The sequence below is a fragment of the Rhinopithecus bieti genome, unplaced genomic scaffold (assembly GCF_001698545.2).
Source record: "Rhinopithecus bieti isolate Rb0 unplaced genomic scaffold, ASM169854v2 scaffold_17939, whole genome shotgun sequence".
In the NCBI taxonomy this organism is placed as follows: domain Eukaryota; kingdom Metazoa; phylum Chordata; class Mammalia; order Primates; family Cercopithecidae; genus Rhinopithecus; species Rhinopithecus bieti.
In genome coordinates, this window is record NW_016809446.1 from 2692839 (window position 1) to 2710370 (window position 17532).

The following is a 17532-nucleotide window of genomic DNA, read 5'->3' on the forward strand; positions in this document are numbered from 1 at the left end:
TGACGACTCATGGGTGGGACATATTCCTTCCCACCACTACTCCTATCTAATCCTGATTATCAACCTATTTCCCTGTCTCAATGAATGCTTCAGTAGATTACACTGTCATCCTGCTTCATATTCAATTCAGCATCTAGTTTTTTCTAACCCATCTTAATACTTTTGGAATTTATTTACTTCCTTTCAATTCTATTGTAATTACCTTATTTCCAGCCCTCATCATTTCTTAAGTTCCTACAACTGATCTCTCTACAGCTGTATCATTTATCATGATGTCAGAGAGATTTTTCTAAATGCAATCTGATCATATTGCCTTTACACTTAAACATTTTTGAATAGCTCCTAATAGGCTTCAGGGTAAATTCAAAACCCTTAGCAGGAAATAGAAAATTTATCACAAACTGGCACTAGCTTACCTCTCCTTACCTGCCTTATTGCTTGTCCCACTCTCCCCAATTTCCTGTTCTCGAGTCAGCTACTAAATTATTTGCTGTCCATCACATTGCGAGATCTTGCTGACCTTTGAGTTTTTGAAAATCTTGTTTCTGCTACTTGGGAAAGGCCCTTTCCCAAATCTGCTACAATGAATTGTACTCATCCTGGACGGTTTAGACATCAGACTGGCCAAAAGGTCTCAAATTCTCCAGTCTGGGTTAAGCATTCCTACAACACCTCAAATTTACCAAAATGATCTGTTTTTAATCTCTCTCCCTTTGAAATAGTAGGGGTATAAAACGATGTTGGTTACTCCCATCACCTAAAATGCACAGCACTGAAACATACAAATAATGAAAAATGGGCAAATAATGTTAGTGTTGTCTACACAACAGCAAATGAAGATAGTGGTGGCAGTATGGTTATAGGTGACACAATAATAAAAGATCATCAACATGCCTCCTTACTAGGAGCTCCTAGCCATTTCCTATTCATATATCTATCTTAAGTGCTTAGAATTCTTTTTGGCACAGAGGAGGCCAAAGGATGTTTTTTGTTTTGTTTTGTTTTGTTTTGTTTTGTTTTGTTTTTTTGAGACGGAGTCTCGCTCTGTCGCCCAGGCTGGAGTGCAATGGCTGGATCTCAGCTCACTGCAAGCTCCGCCTCCCGGGTTTACGCCATTCTCCTGCCTCAGCCTCCCGAGTAGCTGGGACTACAGGCGCCCGCCACCTTGCCCGGCTAGTTTTGTATTTTTTAGTAGAGACGGGGTTTCACCGGGTTAGCCAGGATGGTCTCGATCTCCTGACCTCGTGATCCGCCCGTCTCGGCCTCCCAAAGTGCTGGGATTACAGGCTTGAGCCACTGTGCCCGGCCCCAAAGGATGTTTTAAAAATATATTTTGAAAAAGATGTTCCTCAAAAAAAATTCTATACATCTTGGCAAAAATATTTTTTCAACAGTATTGCTCCATTACACCACTCCCTTGCTCAAAAACCTTAAAAGTCTACCAAGTTCCTACCTTTCTGTGTAGTTCCTAACATCTGTGTATCTGCCACAGTTGAAATGCTATGAGTGCTTTTTGTTTGTTTTGCATCACACAGCATCCAGGAATTAGTATCTATGATATGCTCTAAAATGGTCTCATACATGTTTTAACTACAGATAATAAACAATGGAATGGAAAGGAAGGGAGGAGCAATTCACTGGGCAAAAACTATTCGTTTTAATACACTGAGCTCAATTTGGTAAATCAAGTGGTGTTCTCCAGAAGGTCTTATTGGAAGTAATTACAGCAAAGGATCAATAAAATCTGAACCATTTCTACAACAGTGTGACCTAATGTGAATTTTAACACCATGGTGGATCCCCCTTCCTCACAGAGTTATATGAGAATTTTCCTTGCAGTGGGTTTTCTCAGTTTGTTTCCTAACTATGACACTCAAAAGTTTGAATAGGGCTGACATTACCTCTAACGAGGGTCAACATTTTGGGGTGGTGGGAGGATATTAAATGCTTATAAAATAACAGAAACTCATTGCAGATATTATATAGAGAATGTAAAATTCTAAAGAAAAGGGAAAATATAATCCTCCATAAGTATATAATACAACTATCGTTCATAATTTCCTTTCTCATATTTTAATTTTAATATAGTAAAATGTTTCTGTACTTGCATTCTATATCCTGTTTTTTCACTTAATGTATAATTATTTCCTGTACTGTTAAAAACTTTGTGTTGCTAATGTTAATGGCTGCACATTCGTTCAGATGCACTGTATTTGCTTACCCATTCCTTTACTTTTACTTGCTTTCAATTTTTTGTTATTTCTAATAGAGTTTTTGAAACAGAGTCAATGGTACTTTTCCTGTGTGGTTCCCACAAAACACTATGGCTGAGCAGATGAGGCCTGCTTAGAGAGCTAGAGGTATAAGAGAATGTGGTCCCCATTTCACTTCGAACCAAATATCCCACTCTCTTTCAAAACAAGCCTTCTATATGCCAGGAGTTAACTGATTATATATTGGAGCTATCATCTGTTTAATTATAATTCTTAGGATAAATTATTTAGACAAATATTTATTAAAGTATATTTGAAGAACACCAATGATTCAGTTTTGTAAATACAGAGCTATTAGCCCAAACAAACATATAAAAACTAATTCTTCAACAGACCTTGGCACATATTTTCAGGAAGACTGTTTTATAACAGTAAATAAAATGAACATCTTTCCTTCACGTAACACTCAGTCAACAACAAATATTTACTGAGTATATACCAGATACTATTTTAGGTGAGCAATATCACTTGTCCTCGGTGATATCAAATGCATTTGCCCTCATTGATATCAGGGATCCTGAGCCCATTTGTAACCTTAATTGGAAGCACTCTCCATTTCTATCAGTGAGTTGATTGATTTAGTAGAACTGAATGGTTCTCAAATTCTATCACTGTATCACTGATATCTTTTTCTCCTAGGATCTTTTTTTTCTTTTCTTTAAGGGGGGGGTCTTACTCTAGCTCAACCTCCTTGGCTCAAGTGATTCTCCCTCTTCAGCCTCCCGAGTGAGTAACTGGGACCAAAGAGCACACCACCATGCCCAGCTAATTTTTTTAATTTTTACTTTTGTAGAGACAGGGTCTCACTTTGCTGCCTAGGCTGGTCTCAAACTTCTGGGCTCAAGCAATCTCTTGCTTCAGCCTCCCAAAGTGCTGGGATTACAGGTGTGAGCCACTGTGCCTGGCCTTCTCCTAGAATCTTTTGAAATTCTTCTTGATCTATATGAGAAAGCCTTCTCCCCAATCTTTTATCAACATAAAGTTTAAGTATTATTAATATTTGTCCCACATTTGAGCAATGTGAGCCTCACCTTGTCTTTTTCTGGTTTGATAAGGGCTGTTTGGAAGCTAAAACAACCTTTGCCATATTAGTGAGGGGGCATGCAAAATGAAACATAGAAGGTACCACAGATCTTAAGTAATATTTGTTGTAAATTTGCTGTCTCCAAAACAACTTAGGTAAATTCAATTCCTGCATGAGTCCCTAGATTTAACAGAATTAATGAGTTGTCTCTGAGACATTGTTACCCATGGCATGACTCTGAAAAGAAGGGCTATAGAAGTCCCTCTCTACACACCTTGCTTCCGTTGAGAATCCAATCACTTCCATCCTTTTAGCATTTGTTTTATTCCTTGTAAGTCACTGTAATTGAAAGAAAGGATAAACAATTAATCAAATAATAAAAATTAAATTATGCAAATTATATAAGTATGTATGTAAATTAGATTATTCAAACTGGCTACACCATTTTAAAATTGCTGAATATTAAGAATGTTCACACAATTGCACTGAAAAACCATGCTGATCTATTATATTCTAAAGCACTCACACAAATGAATATATGATTAAGATTTATCATATAAACTAGCCAGATTTTATACAGTAGTATAACGAAACCCAACCAACATTCAAGACCCCAATGGAACTCACATAACATTTCAAGCCTCACTGTATCCCTGAGATTACGTGTCACCATGTACTTTGCTGCCTTTAAACACCTTGGTTCCTTCCCCTATCTCTATTGATAAAAATTTAGCTATTAGGCAGGGCGTGGTGGCTCATGCTTATAATCCCAGCACGTTGGGAGACTGAGGCAGGAGGACTGCTTGACCCCAGGAGTTTGAGACCAGCCCGGGAAACAAAGCTAGACTCTATCTCTACAAAAAGTTAAAAAATTAGTTGGGTGTGGTGGCACACGCCTGTGGTCTCAGCTACTTCAGAGGCTGAAGTGAGAGGATCACTTGGGCCTGGGAAGTTGAAGCCGCAGTGAGGCATGATCATGCCACTGCACTCTAGTCTGGGTAACACACTGAGAATTTGTCTTAAAAAAAAAAAGAGCATGTCTCAAATGCCATTTTTTTTCTAACAAACCTGCTCTAAGCGTAGAACAGATTATTTTTCTAAATATAAAAGAAGCAAATATTATTAAAGAAAATATTAAGAATATAGACAGCATTCCAAAGGAGAAAATAATTTTAAAATAATTTTATCTCCTGGAATGAACATTTTAAAGGTATATCTTTCCAATATTTTCTATGGATATAACTATACATATATATGCATTTTATAAAACTGGAACCATATAATATGATTTTGATCTGTTAACAATATCTAATGACTTCTTATTAGCTGAACAGAGCATCATCATGGATTTACCATAATTTTAAAAAATAATCCCCTATTGTTAAAACACTTAGGTCCCAAAATCTAAATATCCTACAATAAACAGCACAGTATATAAATAGTCCACATTACTTGTGTAATTTTTCCAATTATTCTTCTTTATGTGGGTGATATGGTTTGGCTCTGTGTCCCCACCCAAATCTCATGTTCAACTATGATCTTCAGTGTTGGAGGAGGGGGCCTGGTGGGGTGATTGGATCGTAGGGATGGACTTTCCCCTTGCTGTTCTTGTGATAGTGAGTTACTTATCATGAGATTTGCTTGTTTAAAAGTGTGTAGCACATCCCTCTTCTCTCTCTTCCTCCTTCTCTGGCCGTGTAGGACATGTCTGCTTCCCCTATGCCTTTGGCCATGATTGTAATTTTTCTGAGGCCTCCCCAGCTATGCTTCCTATATAGCCAGTGGAACTGTGAGCCACTTAAACCTCTTTTCTTTATAAATTACCCAGTTTCAGGTTTTTTTTATAGCAACGCAAAAACAGAGCAATACAGTGGTGTTTATATTTTACGCCCCTTGACATTTTTTTTTTTTTTTTGAGACCGAGTTTCCCTCTTGTTGCCTAGGCTGGAGTGCAGTGACACAATCTCGGCTCACTGCAACCTCTGGCTTCCCGGTTCAAGCGATTCTCCTGCCTCAGCCACCTCAGTATCTGGGATTACAGGTGTAGGCCACCATGCCAGGCTAATTTTTTGTGTTATTAGTAGAGACGTGGTTTCACCATGTTGACCAGGCTGGTCTTGAACTCCTGACCTCAGGTGATCCACACACCTTGGCCTCCCAAAGTGTTGGGATTAGAGTCGTGAGCCACCGCACCCAGTTGCATTTTTTTTAAATCACTCTCTGTATTAGGCTGAATAATGATCCCAAAGATATCAGGTCCTATACCCTAGAGGCTGTGCTACCTTACATGGAAAAACAGTCTTGCAGATGTGATTAATTTAAGGATGTTGTGATAGAGAGATTATCATGAATGATGTAGATGAGCCCTAAATGCAATCAGAAATGTCCTCATAAGAGAGCGGTAAAGAGAGATTTCATAGACAGAAGAGAAGACAATGTGACCACAAAGGCAAAGACTGCAGTGATGAGGCAACAAGGCAAGGAACGTCAACAGACATCAAGAGATAGAAGAGGAAAGGAGTGGATCCTCCCCTATAACCTCCAGAGGAAGTGTGGCCCTGCTGGTACCCTGATTTGGGCTCAGCGATGCTGATTCTGGACTTCTAGCCTTCAGAACTGTAAGAGAATAAATTTCTATTGTCTGAAGCCACCAAGTCTGTGATAATTTGTCACAGATGCCATCAGGCAACAAATATACTCTCTTAGAGCATTGACTTTGAATTACAATTATAATAAACAGGAATTATCCTTCCCACCTACTGCACTTATCTGACTCAAGTTTTTTGAAAACATGTGGTGTATCAAGATCATATTTACATGCTCTGTGCCTAGCATGCTGCTTTGTACATAACAGGCACTCAATAAACACTTGTTAAATTATATTATTAAAATGCCAAGTATACAGAAAAGAATTAATATAGCAGGCCTGAGACTGCTATCCTTAGAAAGGCCTGTTACAACATTGTCTGTGGCTAGCATCTGAGAATCTGGATTTCAGGAGAGTTCTCACCATTATAAAGAATGGTGAGAGTTCTCACCATTCTTTATAAATTACCCAGTTTCAGGTTTTTTTTTATAGCAACGCTATATAGCAACACTCCCAGTACCCATAAGAGTGGCTTACTGTATAAACTCTTTGCGCAAACAATTAGGCTTATGCTGAATACCTGCTTTCCTTCTGGGGATCTGAACTTTTGGTACATGCCAGGCAGAGGGTGCCTATATGACCGACCTCCAATAAAATCCTTGGGCACCAAGTCTCTAATGAGCTACACCTTGGCACACAACATTTCACACATGTCACAACTTGCTGAAGGAATTATGTCCTGTATGACCTCATTGGGAGAGAACTCCTAGAAGCTGCTATTGGCTTTCTAGGGACTTTGCCCATGAGACTTTCTCTTGGCTGATTTTGCTTTGTATCCTTTACTATAATAAATTGTAGCCATGGGTACAATATATGCTGAGTCTTGCGAGTCCTCTTAGCAAATCATTTGAACCTGGGGGTAGTCTTGGGGACCCCCAACACACGAATTCAAGGCTTATCCATTACACATCTAATCACTTCAAATATCACAGTAAGTTTCAGAAAGAGATTGTATAATACAGAGCCACCTATCTGAAACATAGGTTAAATGGCACAGGTATGTGAACCAATCTGTAGTCTGATTATCATCAAAAGGGTGGATGCAGATTGTGAACATTAAAGCTGAATGCTATTGTATTATTTTTTGTTGTTTTTTTTGAGATGGAGTTTCACTTTGTCACTGAGGCTGAAGTGCAGTGGCACGATCTCGGCTCACTGCAACCTCCACCTCCCGGGTTCAAGCAATTCTCCTGCCTCAGCCTCCCAAGTAGCTGGATTACAGGTGCACACTACTCACACCCAGTCAATTTTTGTATTTTTAGTAGAGACGGAGTTCTGCTATGTTGGCCAGGGTGGTCTTGAACTCCTGACCTCAGGTGATCCACTACCTTGGCCTCTCAAAGTGCTAGGATTACAGGCATGAGCCACTGTGCCTGGCCTGAATACTATTGTATTCTAACATCATATTTTTCATCATAAGTATGTATAAAGTATCAGTAACTAATGTCTGTACATAGTTTATTAAAACAATTCTTCTGGCCGGGCGCGGTGGCTCAAGCCTGTAATCCCAGCACTTTGGGAGGCCGAGACGGGTGGATCACGAGGTCAGTAGATCGAGACCATTCTGGCTAACACGGTGAAACCCCGTCTCTACTAAAAAATACAAAAAAAAACTAGCTGGGCGAGGTGGCGGGCACCTGTGGTCCCAGCTACTCGGGAGGCTGAGGCAGGAGAATGGCGTGAACCCCGGGAGGCGGAGCTTGCAGTGAGCTGAGATCCGGCCACTGCACTCTAGCCCGGGCGACAGAGCGGGACTCCGTCTCAAAAAAAAAAAACAATTCTTCTAAGGCTAGGCGTGGTGGCTCATGCTTGTAATCCCAGTGCTTTGGGAGGCTGACGTGGGCGAATCACCTGAGTTCAGGAGTTCAAGACCAGCCTGGCCAACCTGATGAGTCCCTGTCTCTACTAAAAATACAAAAATTAGCTGGATGTGGTGGCAAGTGTCTGTAATCCCAGCTACTTCGGGGGCTGAGGCAGGAGAATAGCTTGAGCCTGGGAGGCGGAGGTTGCAGTGAGCCGAGATCGCACCATGGAGCTCTAGCCTGGGTGACAAGAGCGAGACTCTATCTCAAAAAAAAAGAATCTTCCTATACAGGGACACATCAAAGGAAATTAAGGTAATGGCATAGTTCAGTTTGTAAATTTTTCCTAAGTTTTGAATGTTATATATGAAATATTAAAATGAAAAGTATACTACTTAGTAAAGACAACAGTTTAGACCCTCACAATAATCTTCTTAAGTATCATTATCTCAATTTCACTGATAGAGACATTGAAGCTCAGAGATTTTTACCCAAGATCACACAGCTGGTGTCAGAACACTCTGGCTCCAATGCTGTCAACAATTTGTTCTATGAACTTGGTCAAAATACTTCATTTATTATTTTCTGTGTTCTTCTTATATAGAAATCATATCTTTATATTCCATATATCTCATAATAGCCATATAATAAAATTGACATGAGGTCAGGTGCAGTGGCTGACACCTGTAATCTTAGCACTTGGAGTGGCTGAGGCAGGAGGATTGCTTGAGTCCAGGAGTTTGAGACCGGCCTGGGCAACATAGCGAGACCCCATCTCCACTTCTTTAAAAAATAATAAAATAAAATCAATATGAAAGCATTTATAAAATGCTAAAGTAATACAACATACAAAGAAACATAATTATATATAATGAAGTGTTTCTCCATGGAAGGGGAAAGGGCCAGTGAAACTCTGGATGTTTTTCAGCAATTGCAACCTTTTTTTCTGTGGAGGCCAAATCAAACCAAAAATACAGACAGTGCTCAATTCATCTCTGAGGGCAGTCAAAATGAACCACATTCCATCTTCTATCTTTTCTTCCCATGTGTTTTTCCCTATTTCATGCCAATTTCACACCATAATTCCATAATTCGTCAACACTCTATTACTCTTCTTCATCTGTGGCTTTTCTCTGTTCTTATATTCTCTTACCCACATGGACTCTTTGCTCATCTCTCTAAATACCTGACTTATTTACTATCCTCTCATGACTTTCAATGACTTTCAAAAGAAAGAAAGAAAGAAAGAAAGAAATCTGCTTATTTTCTCCATCTTCATTCTTAGATTTCCTTCTTAATTATATACACTTAACCACAGATAAGGCCAGAGACTTTAAACCAAAATCAAAAATCACATGAACCTTTGTTTGCATGTATAAATTAGAGATAAATCAAGATCTCATTTATTCTATAGCCTCTTTGTGAGTGCTAACATGCAATGAGCTGGAAGTGGAACATGCTAACCACAGAGCTAATACAACTCAATCTGAATATTGGCAGTCAGCCAGGTAGTTATTTTAGAGAATGAAATTAAAAGCAAATTTTAAGGAAGAAGGTTAAATTTCTACTTGTTTAGATCACACTTCTAGGCAACAGAAGTGAACAGAAACCTTTAATCTTTGACAAAATTAAGTGTTAATATTGACCTATAATTAGGGATTTATATCTTAAAAAGATAAATACAATGTAAACATATTGCAAGTCACACTATAGAATATTAAGATATTTAAAAATAAATAACACTGTTGGAAAAGAAAATTTTACAATAAAAAAGGAGGGCCTGACTTCTGCAAAAACAATTCCTGGATTTTCACTTGCCGTTTCTTTGGCATTTTAAGTTCTTCCTTTGCACTGTTCACTTTCTGTTGACCCACAAGTTGCTACTGTCTTTAACATATATCATTTCCCCTACCAGTTTGCCTCAAACCACTGCCCTCTCTTTACATTTCTGTTTACCACTCAGCTCTGATAAAGATTACTTTGTGTCCTCTGCCTCTGTTTTCTCAACCACCTCACTCTCATAAAAAGTAACTTCTGCCCCTCCAGCCTACTGAAATCACAAAGGATCATCAGGTCTGCCAGAACCTCTTCTCCATTCTCAACATCATGGTGGCCTTCACATTACTAACTTCTTTCTCCTTTCCTACAGCCTTTCTAACTGACTTCTCTTCCTATTCATGTCTGGATTTCTTTAAAACTCTCAATCCTTCTGTCTCTCTTGCTCCATCTTTTTTTGTACAGTTCCAAATGAAACATAATGCCCAGATTTTCCTCTTTTGTCCCTTTTTTGTCTTTCATTTTTCCTCTTGAGGATCAGGTCCCACTCTGTGGAAGCTCTTTCCCCCATTCTTACAAAACTGGTTCCTTCCCATTTGTCAAATCTCAGTTTAAATACAACCACTTTTTATAGGCCTTTGTTAGCATTCATATCTAAATTTGTTTTTCTGTATCCCACCAAACACAAACATACCATTAGTCTATAGCACAGTACATTTCCTTCATAGTACTTATCATAATTTATAATTACAAATATATATACTTGCTTATTTCTTGCCTTTCTCTTCATTAAGCACAGAGGCCACATCTGTTTTGTTCACTACTATCACCTGGCACACTGAAGACATTTACAAAATAACCAGGAAATAACTGAATGCATGATCTTATTCATTCCTATTGTATCAACTCTTATAAATGAAAGACTTTTAAAACCTATTGCTACTCCATCCTTGTCTCCAGAATTCCAAATACAACTTTGTAACAAACTGCTTGACATTTACATGTGAATCTCACCCTACAAGTAAAATTCATTATGGTGAAAATTCGACTTATACACTACCATTTTCTTTGCATAAAACTGTGTTAATATCTCAAACATAGCATACATTATAATCTGCTTTATTGTTATTTTCCTACTTGAGGTCATGAATTATCCTGTGTTCATCTTTGCATTCCTCCTAGCATATAGCTCAGTCTATGTATTAACCAAGTACTAAGAAAATGTCAAGGCACTGCTTCCAAGAATCCAAAGCCAACTAAATATTAACTTACCTTCCAGCTCCAGGCTCTGTCATTGCTATTGCACCAATACATTTGCCTGCAGTCATCTGGGGAACAAAGTGCTTAATCTGTTCTTCTGAGCCATAGTTTGTAATATAGGGCATGACAATACCTGAATGAACACTAAAACCTGGGCCCGAACAATTTGAGTAAGCTCTTAGAATGAAAAAAGAAGAAAAATTAGAGCATAAAATAACAATTAAAAAATGACTATTATAACAACAACGTATTAAAGGCCTATCAAACTGTTTGGTAGTGGCCTGTCTCATCACAAACCTATGACATTCCTGAGTGTGTTCTCTCTCTTTTTTTTTTTACTAATTTTAAAATTTCTGGTTTCAATACAATAACAGTGCTAAACAGAGTTCAATGAACACTTATTTAATTGAGAGATAAAATATTTTAAAATATGAATCACCTGCAGTTGTATTCCTCTAACACAGTGGAATAATAACTGTATTCCTCTAATGACCTTTGCCATAAGGGTATATTCTAATAAGATGGAGTCTTGGTAAAACAAAGAAACAAAAGAACAAAAATAAAAAAGCAAAAAAAAAAGAAAAACAAAACAAAACAAGACATGGAGTCATGGAGTGAATTGTGTACTTTGCTACTTTCTTTTAAAAGTATGACACACATACACACACAAAGAAAAATTTAAAATTTAAAAATGAATTCTATGACACAACAAAATCCTATTTTTTCTTATGTAGATTTTAATCTGAAATAGCTGCAAAATATTCCAAGTTGTTTATGTACCATAATTTACTTATCCATTCTCCCACTGCTGGACATTTAGATTGCTTCAACATTTGGAGAACTGTGACCTAACATGACAATGATTTCTGAACACAGCATCTATTTTTCCTATTAAATTATTTCCTTAAAATGAATTCCCCAAAGTGGCATTCTATGTCAAAGAGCAGGAATATATTTTTTAAATATGTTTTCACCTTTTTAATCCCCCCCAAAATTTATTGTTCTAATTTATAATGCCACCAATAGTGTGTCACTTTCACTGCAATCTTGTCAGCCCTGGGTATTAGGATTTTTCATTTTCACTAATTTTATAGATACTCAAAATGATACCTCCAGATAAGCTTAATTTGCATTTGTTAGTAAGGATGAAGTTTTCTCATTTAAAAAAACCTATTTGTATTTCTTTTTTGATGAATTATTGCTTCAAATTCTTTGCCCATTTTCAACTGCAATCTTTATTTGCTCTTATATATTAAAATTCTAGTATATTTGATGGAAACATTTTCTACTCCGCTGTTCTCTTTCAAATATCTTTTCTAAGGGTGAAAAGTAACCGTAAGCATTGGCAGGAAAAAAAAAAAGATCTCTTTAATTTTAATAGCACCTATTTCAGCAACTTAAAAGGATTTTCTTATTATCCCACATTCAAAAAACGTGTAAGAGTGCATGAGTGGTATAGTCTTTTACATTTTACACTGAATTTTCAATCTTCCAAGATTAGAAAACATTTTTTTTTTGGTCATTTCAGGAAGTTGAGTGGTGTGTTTACAAAACAAGGCTCAGCCTTAAAGGTCTCCATACTTACTGCTCCTCCCAGACAACAGCTGCGTAGTACAAATCCCCTCCAATTCCACCAAGATGCTCTGCAATATTGACACCAAGCAGTCCTTGTTTTCCAGCTTTTTCCCAAACCTCCCTACTTACTTCTCCAGCTTTCTCCCATCTGCAAATAACGAATATTTTAAAATCAGAGATTTTTTTCATATTATTTAAATGGCTACAACTTTGAACTTATGAAAGATTTTGTGCAGAAATGCATTCTTAATTTAAGGTAATTATTTACATTAGCCATATGCTTCTATTTGCCTCTGACTCTTTGATCACTTCTCTTCCTCCTTTTTTCTGCCTTTTTTTTTTTTTTTCTGAGACAGGGCTGTCACCCAGGTTGGTGTGCAGTGGCACAATCATGGATCACTGCAGCCTCAAAATTCTGGGTTCAAGCAATCTTCCCACCTCAGCCTCTTGAGCAGCTGAGACTTCAGGCACATGCCACAAGGCCAAAAAAAAAATTTCTTTTGTAGAGATGGGGTCTTATTATGTTGCCCAGGCTGGTCGTGAACTCTTGGCCTCAAGCAGTCCTCAAACCTTAGCCTCCCAAAGCGCTAGGATTACAGGTATGAGCCACTGTACCCAGCACTCTCCTCTTATTTGTATTTGCCATTGTCTTTCCCCATCTTGACTATTTATTGGACTTGAAAATTATACCCACTGATATTCATTGATGTAGTTTTGCTAGCTAGTACTCTTACATGCAAGCTTAGTTATGGCATGTCGTCACGGGAATTTGCCTAACCTGTATTGTAAAAGGCAATTCTCCTTGGCATATTTCCTTAAAGTGCTGAACTTATGGGACAAGCATATAGAAGCTGACAAAATAGGGAACCTCATTACAGTTTAAATAGGAAGAACAGGAGAGCAGAAGCACCTTGCACCATAGCTCTATATCAAATGAACTTCTGAAAACATTAGTCATTTGTGTAAGATAGGCAACCTCAGCTTTTCTTCTTTAAAAATGAGAATGGCAGAATGAGGAAACAGATGGCTAGCTGGAGACAGTGAAAAAATATCTGAGAATTTTTGTATTTTTAAGTGGATTATAGTGAGACATGGGGTATTTGAAGATATTGATTGAAGGTAATTAGAGACACTACAAAAAATTTTAAGAGTTGGATTACCATGTGTGTTTTGAATATAGTTGTTGCCTAAAGTAGCTTTGGAAATATTTTTATTATTGACTTAAAATTTGTCAGCTCCTGTTATTTTATTTCAAAGCCTTCGCAAGATTTTTTCTGGAATAAAATTGAAAAGCAGTGAAGAAATAAACAAAAGAGATTGTACCAGAGCCAAGTGTACCATGTCTCTCTTGTCTACAAGAAGCTAGTTGAAGCCTGATGCAGTGGTTCACACCTGTAACCCCAGCACTTTGGGAGGCTGAGGCAGGAGGATTCCTTGAGTCCAGAAGTTCAAGGCTGCAGTGAGCTATGATCACGCCCCTGCACTCCAATCTCCGCAAGAGAGTGAGACCATGTCTTAAAAAACACATACACACACACACAAACAAACAAAACCCCCCAAAACAGAAGCTAGTTGCTTTTCACCAAAGACTAGTTATGGCTTCTGGCTTCTGAGTTTAGCTTATTTTGATCATTCTTACCAAGAAGGTATTAGTAAAAACCTAATGGAAGTTACTTTTAATGCTATTTAAAAACCATTCTAAGTGTTGTAAAATACAGATGTCTCTGACTTATGACAGTTCAACTTACAATTTTTTTACTTACGATGGTGAAAAGCAATACACATTCAGTCAAAAACATGCTTACTTCAAGTATCCATATAACCATTTTGTTTTTCACTTTCTTTAGAATATTTAATACACTACATGAGTTATTTAATACTTTATTACAAAGTGGACATTGTGTTAGATGATTTTGCCTAACTGTAGGTTTATGTAATTGTTTTGAGCATGTTTAATGTAGGCTGGCCTCAACTATGGCGTGTAGTAGGCTAGGTGTGTAAAACCTCACAAACCTATGATGTTCCTGAACCATTTCTCTCTTCATTTCTACTAATCTTCTAATTTCTGCTTCTAATATAACTGTGCTGAGATTTTTTTTTTGTTTTTATAACATAATAACAGTGTTAGCATAATAACAATGCGTTTTTGACTTATGATATTTTCAACTTGTAACCCCTACTACATTAAGGAGCATCTGTACTGGCATTGAGTGAATTTTGGAAATGAAGCAAAATCTTATTGTAATAGAAATGATAAGTTTCTGATCAATAAAATAGTAGTAATTAGTTAATCAAGAAATATCCAGAGCTAACCAATTCTTACCAAGGTTTGCATTACGCTGACTTTTGTGTTTTACAGTTTAATTAATTCATGAAGCAGAAAAGAAAGACTAAGAAATTGACTAGTATTTTGTTGCCACTTACCCATGGTTTTCAAAAATACTACTCTTAGACTAAGTTGCAAATTTTCAAATTTTCTTATTTGTGTATAGTACATTTTACAATTCATTTTAAAAGCTCCAAGAATCCTGGGATCTTACAGTGTTATGGTGAAGAGCAGTAAAAATGTTAATAAAGCCCTGAACATACTATGTTTTCTGTATAGTAATATATAGCATTCTAGGAAATGGTCCTATCATACCCCTAGTGTACATTTCATTAGAGGAAAATGTGCCACTTACTCTGAGTGATGAGGAATCACTTCTTCTTGGAAAAACCTCCTTATACTTTTCCGGAAAACATCATGCTCTGAAGAAAAGATTCTTCGAATTCCTATATCTGTTAAGTTTTTAGCAGAAGGAGTTTCTAGACGTTCTTCCCCTCCAGAATGAGAACATCTTAAAAAAATATATGCAGTAGGAAAAGTAAGTGAATTGTTACTCTTCATATCCAAATTAATACCACGGAACAACATGGATTTCTTTCACAGAGAAACTTGAGAGGCGAGTAGAGAGTTTGAATTATGACAAACCTGGGTTCAAATTTGAGTGCCACCATTTTTGATGGGATCTACCTCATGTAGCTAGAATTAAGAAGTACCTTATCATTATTCAACTCTGTCTCCATCTCCAAATCCTTAAAGCAGATGATGCTTAGAACTAACCACAGGTCTGACTTGAGGTGAAATGCGGTATTGTCACGTGACATATGGATTACATTATGTAAAGTTCAAATAGTACAATAGAGTAATACTGATAAATTTTCATATCATGTACAATGTTTAAAATAATGCAAAGCTTCCAAAATTAGTATTTTAACCAGAATCACACAATTTCAAATTGCAGGTGTGTAAGATGCAAACTGTGTTGATGTAATTTCCACATTACAAAGCCAATCTGGGTGGAGATAAAAATATTCATCAATCTCTGATAAAGATTCTGTAAAATGGATTTAGGACCTACCCCCATCCCTCCCACACTGAGCTTAAAATGAGACTGCTCTGTAGTTCCTTTAGTTCAGTGGTCTTCAGCTTTTTTTTCCCTTGAAGTACCTCCCGAAAGAAATTTTGAAAATCTATGCATCATTTTGTACATTTTCAAGTTCACATCTAAAAAACTTACCATATATTCAAATCTTGCCAAAGGATGCTTTTTCTATTTCGCATTAAATTCCGATTTAGTGTATTTCTTCCTTAGTTGGACCCTGCCTTTTCTTTTCTAGTCCTTATCCAGAAAAGATCTATTTCATGTAATTAATCAAAGTAGACTTAAAGCATTTTTTAAAAAAATAACTCTTTTTACTATTACATGTTTCTTTCTTTTTTTTTTTTTTTTTTTGAGACAGAGTCTGGCTCTGTTGCCCAGGCTGAAATGCAGTGGCACAATCTTGGCTCACTGCAACCTTCGCTTTCCTGGTTCAAGCCATTCTACTACCTCAGCCTCTGGAGTAGCTGGGATTGCAGGCGCTGCCACCACACCCAGCTAATTTTTGTATTTTTAGTAGAGTTGCACCATGTTTAGTAGAATTTCACCACGTTGACCAGGTTGGTTTTGAATTTCTGATCTCAAGTGATACACCCATGTTGGCCTCCAAAGGGCTGGGACTACAGGCATGAGCTACTGCACCCAGTCGCTATTACAACCTATTTCTAAGGTTTCCCTAATTATCATGTTTTTAGTGGCTTATTCATTCATTTAGTTAGCAAATATTTACTGAGTGCCAATTCTGTGCCAGGCACTATTCTAGTAACTTGGGATACAATAATGAACAAAGGACTAAGATGAGGACAAAGATCTTGGCTTTTAAGCTTACATTCTAACAAAGGGAGACTGAATAAACAATAAATAAGCAAATTATATAATACCATAGAAGGTGATACGTATTATGGAAAAAGAAAAGTAGAGAAGGTATCAGGAGTACGTGCCTGGGGGGAGGCAGAGACAGAGGTTGCTGTATGAAATAATGTAGTAGGCTGGGCTTAGGGGCTCACACCTGTAATCCCAGCACTTTGGGAGGCTGAGGCATGAGGATTGCTTGAGCTGAGGAGTTTGAAACCAGTCTGGGCAACATAGTGAACCCTTGTCACTAAAAACAAAACAAAAAAAAGAAAAAAAAAAAAGAAAAAAAAATACTGCAGTCAGGGTAGCTTAAACCAGAAAGGTGAGATTTAGCAAACCCTTGAAGATGATAGAGTTAGCCAGGCATACCTCTAGAATAAAAGAATTTTAGGACAAAAGAACAACTAGAGCAAAGGCTGTATATCTGAACCGTGTCGGATGTGTTCTAGAAAGAGCAAGAAGACAAGTGTAGCCAGAGTGGGCTGAGAAGAGTAGATGAGATCAGAGATTCTAGGAAGAAGAGATAACAGGGGACCAAGACATGCAGGGGAGCTTGACCATTGTCCTGTTGCATCAAATAAACTAACATTTACTTTATCCCTATAATGGAAATGATCGACTCCTTTTTCTTGCTAGTAGAGATAAAACTATAAAGCACGTATTTGTCCATATAGATTTTCCATACTTGAGAGTTTTCCTCAGGAAAAAACTATGCTGAGATTAGGAAACTGGGGCCGTAAGACACCGAATCATTTGTCAACATAATGAGTAAATAATAGAGCCAGAATTTAAAACCCAGTCTTACTGGATCTTAAAATTGAATAGCCTATACTGTGTTAAGGAAATATCTGCAATATTTTTTTTTTTTTTTTTTTTTTTTTTTTTTTTTTTTTTTTTT

General features: G+C 37.2%; 1 protein-coding gene across 1 annotated transcript in view; it reads right to left on the minus strand.

The window, feature by feature from the left end:
- The window catches only part of ACADL (acyl-CoA dehydrogenase long chain), a 40036-nt gene that overhangs the window by 19970 nt on the left and 2534 nt on the right, over nt 1-17532 (minus strand). Inside the window, 5 exon segments of the mRNA XM_017889420.1 lie at nt 3572-3617; nt 3619-3636; nt 10795-10959; nt 12368-12505; nt 15039-15194. Of these exon segments, the coding sequence (XP_017744909.1) occupies nt 3572-3617; nt 3619-3636; nt 10795-10959; nt 12368-12505; nt 15039-15194 (523 nt within the window).